This window comes from Juglans regia, chromosome 1 (genome assembly GCF_001411555.2).
Source record: "Juglans regia cultivar Chandler chromosome 1, Walnut 2.0, whole genome shotgun sequence".
NCBI lineage: Eukaryota > Viridiplantae > Streptophyta > Magnoliopsida > Fagales > Juglandaceae > Juglans > Juglans regia.
The window spans coordinates 11055596-11064528 of NC_049901.1; the positions used below are offsets into that span (position 1 = coordinate 11055596).

Here is an 8933-nt window from a genome sequence, read left to right on the forward strand (position 1 = left end):
TCAAAGTTATCATTACTATATTTTATTTTTTTATTTTTTTATTTTTTTTAATGTTTAACAAAGTTACTATTATTGAATTTGTGTTTTTCTTAAAAAAAAATAAAAATAAAAATAAACTAGCAATCACATCCAGCAATAAGAATTGGGTGGCCGACTGGCATTACCTTTTGCAAATAATGTTTTGCACTCCTTCGTATATCCATTAGAGAAATGATATTTACATTCATAGAATGTGCAAGCATTTTACAATTCTTTTAAAAAAATGAATAAATATGAGACTCACATGAAAAAAAAAAAAAAACAATAGTAGAGTACCTCACTCTTTTTCAAAAGGATTACACGGTACTTGCGTACTCCACGACTGTATGTAGCATTACTCTAAACTTTTCATCTTATAATTTATCAATTAGGCTCAGTTTGGTTTCACAAATTATCTCAACTTATCTTACATCATCTCAACATTCAAACACAAATACCTTTTAATTTCAAATTTTCAATTTTTAACTTTTTCATTTAATTATTACATAATTTTATAACTTTTCCAAACTTCTACACAAAATACAAAAAACAATTCAAAATTTTTAAATTTCAAAACAAAAATTATATTATAATAATATTTTTATTTAACATTTTCTCTTATTTCTCAAAACCTCATCAAATATCTTAACTCAAACCATTCAATTACTATTCATAAATTATCTCATTACTATTAATAGATTTCTTATCTCGTCTTGTTTTATATACGTATATGTGTAACCAAATGTGGCTTTAGTCCAACCCATAAACCCAAATCTTCAATTTAATTCTCACCCAAATATATAATTGGGTCGTTCCTCATGTATTTCTATTATTCTTGTTTGAATGTCAAATGCGGACACTTAGGCTTTGTTTGATTACACAAATGAAATGAGATGAGAAATTTATGAATGAAAGTGATATAATTAGTAGTAGTAAAATGATTTGAATTAAGATTTATATGGGTTTTGAGGATTATAAAGTTAAAAAGGATTATAATATAATATTTTTTTAAGATTTGAGAAAATTAAATTATTATTTGTGTTTTATTTGAAAGTTTTAAAAAGTTATAATGATTAGGTAATGATTAGATTAAAATGTTGCGATTGAGGATTTTAATTACTGTATTCAGAATTGCAGATTGCTGGAGATGTGTTCCAAAGGACCGAGGATGACTTGGTATAATGGCCAAGGCGGTTTAGCTAGAAGCTAAGTAAGGTTAGATAGATGTTTTATTAATTCTGAATTTCTTATTTGTTTTCTAAATATTTTTTATCAAGTTCTGGCATGCACTACCTCAAATCACTCTCCTTTATTGATACAAATGGGAGAGGACCCGTTCAGGTATGGACCTAGCTCCCTTTAGATTTCAATTCATGTGGACAGATCATGTAGATTTTCTTAATTTTATGGAGAGAGTGTGGAAGCAGGAATGTATTGGCGTTGGGATTCATAAGCTGTCTATTAAATTGAAAAGGATCAAGGTGACTTTAAGGGAGTGGAATCAGTGTTTTTTGTAGAACCAATGTCATTATTCAGGAATTAGAATAACGTATCGAAAGATTGGAAAATCGTCTTCAAGGTTGCTTTAACTCTGAGGATGATAATGATCTCGTGGTGGCTAAGTTGGAACTTTTGACTTAGATGAGTAGAGACGAGACGAGACTTGCTCGCATAGCAAAAAAGAGCTGGTTGAAAGATTGTGATCAAAATTCAAAATTCTTTCTTACTATCTTGAATGCTAAGAAACAAAACTGGGTTAATGATATGTCATTGGCTTATCGTACTCTATTAAGTACCCCGATTGATATTCATTGTGCTGCTATTGAGTATTTTCACCAATTTTTGGGGAATAGCAGTAGTTGTGAGTTACCTAGTTTAAGCAACTTGATCTCTCTTGTGATAATCGATGCGGATAATCTGTTCATTTGTAAAGATTCTTCGCTTGAAGAAATTAATGATGCCCTTTTTAGTATACCCATTCAAAGTAGCCCTGGTCCAAATGGTTTTGGTCCCGGTTTCTTTCGGTTTTGCTGGGATTTAGTTAAAGGATTTATTGGAAGCCACCTTGGATTTTTTTCAAACAAATTCCATCCCCAGGTTCTTCATTGCGTCCTATATTATTTTGATCCCTAAGGTGGAGAACCCTACTGGGTTTGAGAAATTTAGGCCAATTAGTATATGTTCGATTTTTTATAAGATATGTGCTAAGATTATTGTGGCTCGTATGATGAGCATGCTTTCTAAAATTATTTCCCAAGAGCAAAGGGCATTTATTCCTGATCGTAGTATTTTTGAGAATATCAGTCTCACCCAGGAACTCATTCATTCTATTCACAAAAAATCGAACGCGGGTAATGTTTTGATAAAGCTGGACATGTCTAAAGCCTATGATAGAGTGGATTGGAATTTTCTATTACATGTCTTGGAGGCTTTTGGTTTTTCCGCCCAAGTGTGTGCTTTGGTTAAAACATGTATTTCTTCACTGTGGTTTTCTGTCATGATGAATGGCACTCCTCTGAGTTTCTTTAAAGGTGAACGTAGTCTGCGGCAAGGTGACCCCCTCTCACCATGTCTGTTCATTGTTATGCAAGAGATTCTCTTTCACCTGTTTAAGAAATCTTTCGAGAATAAAAAAATTGGACAGTTCACTCGAGCTTGAGGTACTCATCTTGTTTCTCATCTTATATATGCTGATGATATTGTTATTTTTACTAATGGTGGTCAGAGGTCTATAAATGCTTTGATGCAAATTTTAAATTGTTACGAAAAATGGACGGGACTGGTTCTCAATAAAGATAAAAGTGCTATTTATTTTTCTAAACATATCTCTATCTCTAGAAAATGCTCTATTATTCATTTTACTGGTTTTTCTGAAGGGTCCTTCCCTTTTAAATACTTGGGAGTACCTATTGTGGTTGGTAGACTAAAAGCGTATGATTTTGGTGACTTAATTGGCAATTTTAAAAAGAAAATTGCTGTTAGAAGATGAAAGTGATTTTTGCTGGTAATAGAATAATCTTGATGCGGCATGTTTTGTCTAGTATGGTCACTCACCTTCTAGTTGTGTTACACAATCCTAATGTCGTGATTAAGTCGTTGAATAGACTCCTGAGTTCTTTCTTTTAGGCAGAATCTGAAGGAAAAGACAAAAGGAAATGGGTGGCTTGGACTAACATTTGTAGACCTACGGAAGAAAGCGGTCTAGGCATTCGAGATTTTGGAGATATTCAACAGGCCTTACACATGAAACTTGTTTGGTGTTTGATCTCGGGCAAATCTTTGTGGACGGATTATTTTAGAAGTAAGTATGTTAAGGGTAATCATTTATCCCTCTTGGAACCTAACAAGGGTACTCGGTTATGGAAGTCTATTGTTAAATGTATTCGAAAAGTCTTAGATCATTCAAAGTGGCTAGTGCATGAGGGTAATATTTTTTTTTTCTGGTATGACAACTGGGAGGAGGTTAGACCCCCAAAAGATCAGTACCTGTTTACAAAGTATCCCTTGATTAAGATTAAAGAGTGTCGCATTGAGAATGAGTGGTATATCTCGCAATTGGAGAAGTTAGTGGGCCCTAAAAAAGCTAATGATTTGTATCAATTTTTGGCTAAGCGTAAGGATGGCCGGGATGTTCTTATTTAGAATAAAGAAAGTGATGGAAATTTTACAACTAAAAGTGTTTGGGATTGTATTAGGATCCAGGCCCCTCCTTTACCTTGGGCCCATTGGATTTAACATAATAACCATCCCAATAAAATTTTAATTATGGTATGGAAAGCTACTAATAATTGTTTGAGTGTGGATACCAAGATTAAAAAGGTTGGTATCACTATGGCGTCCAAACATAATTGTTGCTCTTTGGGACATATTGAGGACTTCAATCATGTGCTTTATACAAGTGATATGGCTAGACATATCTGGCGCCTAACGTCAACTTAGTTAGGTGTGCATATGGGCCTCTTTCGTACTTTGCAGAAGCAAGTGAATTTTTAGTTTCACCGTGTTGGAAATGTCTTCTTCCTTCCATTGTCTTTTGGAAACTTTGGAATTGGTATTGTAAAGCTAGGTATGAAGAAAAATGTGACACGGTGAATTCGATTCGACATGCTATTAAATTATGGATTTGCAATATTATGCAATTGACCAAGAAAACTGGGAAACTCCATACCACTAATATGGTTATTTTAAAGAGGTTGGATATCCTGATGCTCTTACCTAAATCCAAAAAGGTATCAGTGGTGAAATGGATTCGGTCACAGTAGAATTGGGTAAAGCTTAATACGGATGGTAACAGTTTGGGTAATCCAGGACCGGCAGAAGCTGGGGGTGTTATATGTAATGATGGTGGAAGATTCCTGGTGGCTTTTGCGGTATTCTTAGGCCATGGTTCTAACAACTTTGCCAAAATGAGAAGTCTACTGGAATGAGTTAGAAGGTGTTGTCAACTAGGGTTTCATCAAGTTCACATTGAGACAGACTCTCAAATTCTTGTTAGATGGCTTACTAGGGAAGAATGTAATATTTGGCATCTTGAGGATTATTGGGATGAGCTTCAGACCTGCCTGGGAAGCATGGTTTATAGAGTGAGTCATGTGTTTCGTGAAGGAAATATTATGGCTGACTTTTTAGCTAAGCAGAGAACTAAGGGTGTAAACATAGGCTAGATTGAAGACATAGATTATTTACCTAGTAAGTTGAGGGGTCTTCTTCACATGGACAAAATTGAAATCCCTTATTTGCGATGTTCGTAGTGAGGTATTTGTTACTTTGCACCTGTTTTCTTTGCTATTATTCTTATCAGTGTGAGCTGACGTTTATCTACAAGATTGTCATACTTTTTAGTTTTTTAAGGTTTGCTTTAATGTTATTTAACCTATAACCTTGGATATTTGTCTATTGTTGCTTTATATTAGGTCCTTTTGATGTCTGGGTTTTAGTCTTTTATGATTATCTGTAATTCTAGGTATATGTCTGTAACCACATTTTTCTTCCCACAAGTGAGAGTTTTCAATAAACTTGGGATACCGACTTCTTATATATATTTATATATATTAGATAAAAATGTTGATTAATTAAAAAAATATTTGTATTTAAATAATATTTAAATTTTGAGATAAGAAAAGAATTGATTAAATGGTTCAAATTAGTTAAATCAAACCAGCCGTTAGACATCATAAGATAAGAAACATGCATCAATCCCAATAAAGAGGAGATAAGAATCATAAGATAATTAAGAGTCTGAGACCCTGCTTTTCTCCGCATTCACCAACCTCATTTCCTAATCGCTTTTTACCACAAGTTCTGTTGAAGAAATCCAAAAAATTCCTTTGTCAAATTGTAACTTTCATACTCTTCAAGACAAAATAAAACGGGTATACCATTCTTCTGGCAAGTTTTCAGTCAAGTCAGCCTATGCTACACTTGTGAAACCACAAACTCCTCACCAAAACAATGTGGAGTGGACAAAATTGTGGAAGATCAAACTTCAAGATAGATTAAAATTGTTTCTTTGGAGGGTTAGTCATGATATTCTTCCAACTAGGAAAAAATTAGAGAAATTCATCATATTAGAAAGTAATCAAGTTCTTTGCCCTCTTTGTATGGAAGAAGTTGAAAGCATTGAACACTTATTTCTCAAGTGTATGTACACTAGGATCCTTTGGAGAAGCTCACTTTGGCCCCTGGACATGATTTGCTTAGCAACACAAAAAATCTCAGACTAGATAGGAATCATTATAAACCCATCACTTCTTTTAAATATTCCCATAGAAGAGCATCATGGATTCCAAACTTTTGCTACACTTGCTATGGATAATTTATGGTTCTTTAAGAAGCAAAGCAGTGCATGATCAAGAAACAATTACACCCCACATCTTTGTTACTAAGCTCAAGAAGTCTTACTCTGAACATAAAAAGGCTTGGACTGAAATCCCAAAAAACCCGGCAAAAATCTACCAACAGGTTTTTCATCTTCTAACCTTTGATGTGGCGGTTAAGAAAGAATGTAATACTCTTGCTGCAATTTGTAGATCTGATTCAGGGAATATAATAGTGGTTAAAACAGATTTCATTCAAAGCAACAACCCCAATATAGGAGAGGCAGCTGCAGCCTTGATGATCATAGAAGAAGCTGAAAAACTAAAGCTCAAGAAAATCATAGTTCAAAGTGATTCAAATCTAGTTGTTCAAGCAATAAACAACAAGAAGCAAGCTTCAGATTGGACTATGCAAAATATTATCAGAGATATCAGGCATCTTTTTGGCAACTTCAAAACATGAAAAGTTATAAAAATACATCAAGACAAAAATCGATGCAAGCATAATTTGGCACAATGGGCAGTTTCAACGCAGGCCTATGAAAATATTTCATTTTTATTAATTTCTCCTTGCATGTTAGATTTTCATAGTGGTAAAGACCTCCTTAAAGTAGATATGTTTGTAAATTAAGAACATGAACTCAATGTTATGTTTTTCCTCTATATATAAAGATAAAGCTTGGTTAAAAAAAAAAAAAAAAAGTCATCACTAAAAAAATCATCACCTAATAGTAAAATTCAAAATAATTATAAAAAGAATTAAAATATAACTATTATTTAATATCAAGAAGATAGTTGGTGTATAATAAATAAACTTATAAAATAAGCTTTTTTCATTAATTGTACGTATGGAAAGAATCCAGCTACAATTTCAAAGAATTTTCCCACAGAGTACTACATATTAACACGATCAGGAAAATCTAACAAGTCCCGTTGGATATCCTACACGTCTACACCTTCATCTTTTATCGATCATAATTCAAATCCAAATCATCACCACTGTATATATATATATATATATATATATATATATATGACCTTACTGACCTACAATGAATTACAAATAATATTTAGTCCCGATCTAAGATGATCTGAGCCGTTGATCTGATCAAAGTGGCCTCTGCTGTTAGCCAGTTACATGAACATGTCCTGAAGAGGTGAGATCTGGTCCATTTGGTACTGAACTTGAGAGGCAAAAGGGTCCTCTGCGAACCCATCCATGTAATTATAACACTGAAAAGAATCGAAAGAATTGAATGCATTCTGTATCTCCTCCCACTTGGCTTCACTTTGGACCTCCTTCTCCCAGCTGGTGACGTCGGGCGACACCACTTGCTCTGAGCTGCTCGTGTCGGTATGCAACCTTGGCACCGACTCTGAAGTATCCATGTGTAATTGGTCGCCGGTGATCATTGATGACGGTGCTATGTTGTACTGTCCGGACGCCGTAATTTTTGGTTTCTGCTCCTCGATTTCTGGCGAGTTTGCCATCTTTTGCTCCGTCATGGCGTAGTTTTTCTCTACCGTACCTCTCTTGTTGTAAAGTCGACATAAGACCCAATCATCAAGCTGTAATGGAAACCAAAACCCAATAAATTAGACTAAATTTGGGCATCAAAATCTTATATTTCTCAGTACTTTTCTGGATTTTTTTTTTTTTTTATGTATATATGTATAGAAGAATGAGAGGAGAAGTTGTACGTACCCTCAAGTTGTTTTTCTTGCCGGCAGACCTATCGACATTTGCAAGGCGGTATTCGTGCATGATCCAATTGGTTTTGACTCCTTTGGGAGCTTTGCCAGCATAGAAAACAAGTGCTTTCTTGATTCCCAGTGGCTTGGGCTTGCCGATGGGCTTGTCGGCTCCGGTAGCCTTCCAGTAGCCGGTTCCGGCCGCTCGGTTGGGCCGGGAACCGTTTGGATATTTCCTGTCTCTTGGGGAGAAGAAATACCACTCCTTTTCACCGTACAGAGCCATGTCTACACAAATCAACGTAAACAAAGAAATTAAACAAAAATGAAAATAGAAAGAGAAATACACAATCATTCAAGTTATGATTCAGCGACTTCCTTTCCAACCCATATGTAATATATATTTTATTTTTTGGAGAAGAAAGTTTATAATATTATCTCAAATTAAAACGAATAAAGTGGTGTAAAGTTTAAAACTCATCCGTGAAATTCGCTGCATTTCTGAAGAAAGCGAAGCAAATTCTTTTAAAATCCAGCAAACCGGTTTACCCAAACCGAAAACTAAATACAATTCTTCCGTGATTGGATTGGGAAATTCACCAGAAGGAAGAAGAAAGGTTACCCTGTTTTCTCGATTTCAGAAACTGAAAAGGGGGAAACCAGAACCCCATAGTTTTAGAAAGAAACTAAACAACCCAAAGCAAATTTAAGTGATATTAAGCTGACCCCAATTCGCAAAAGTGGACCGCAAATCAAAATCCAATAACACATGGTCTTCTGTAATGAGTAAAAAGAGAAAGTAGGAAATTAAGGATTTTACCTGGGAGCTGCCATGGATCAAACTTGTAGAGGTCAATCTCCCTAATAATAGGAACAGCAAGAGGCAGCGACGCGCATTTCCTACACAAATAATGATTTACCAACTCCTCGTCGGTGGGGTGAAATCTGAACCCTGGTGGTAACTGTAGCTCACTCGTCATTCACCAAAGTCCCTTCTCTTGTTTCTTTTACTTCTGGAAGAAGAAATTAATATCTCTAAGCTTTTTCCTCTCTCTCCCTCTCTCCTTCTCAAGTTTTCTTCGTGGGTTCTTTTTCTTCTGGATAACTTGCAATTGCAGAGCTAAGTCGAGGAAGCTGAGGTCTTTTATATAGAGGTATACGACGCCTCGAGGGGGACGGGGTGCAGGTCATAGCTAGTGCTACAAAAACGTGCTGACCGCAGCCTGGGCCGCACAGAGGCACGCGTCGACAGGCAAATCAAACTCCGACGCGTGTGCATGTCCCACTCTTCTGTGATTCTGTCATTGCTTCCGTCACCTACCTTGTCCGTTTCCAAAAGTCGGCTCAACCAGAACTGCTTGACTGCCACTAGTCTCTCATCGGTCATCAATGCGCCCCGGGGCGTTC

General features: G+C 35.5%; 1 protein-coding gene across 1 annotated transcript; it reads right to left on the bottom strand.

Moving 5' to 3' along the window:
• Positions 1–6635: 6635 nt before the first annotated feature.
• Positions 6636–8651, bottom strand: LOC108996217 (NAC domain-containing protein 2-like). Its single transcript, XM_018971987.2, has 3 exons — positions 8347–8651; positions 7540–7814; positions 6636–7403 (listed from the first exon to the last, which is right to left on the bottom strand). Exons 1-3 carry the CDS (start codon positions 8504–8506, stop codon positions 6969–6971), a joined length of 870 nt encoding a protein of 289 aa, XP_018827532.1. The 5' UTR covers positions 8507–8651; the 3' UTR covers positions 6636–6968.
• Between the last annotated feature and the right edge of the window lie 282 nt (positions 8652–8933).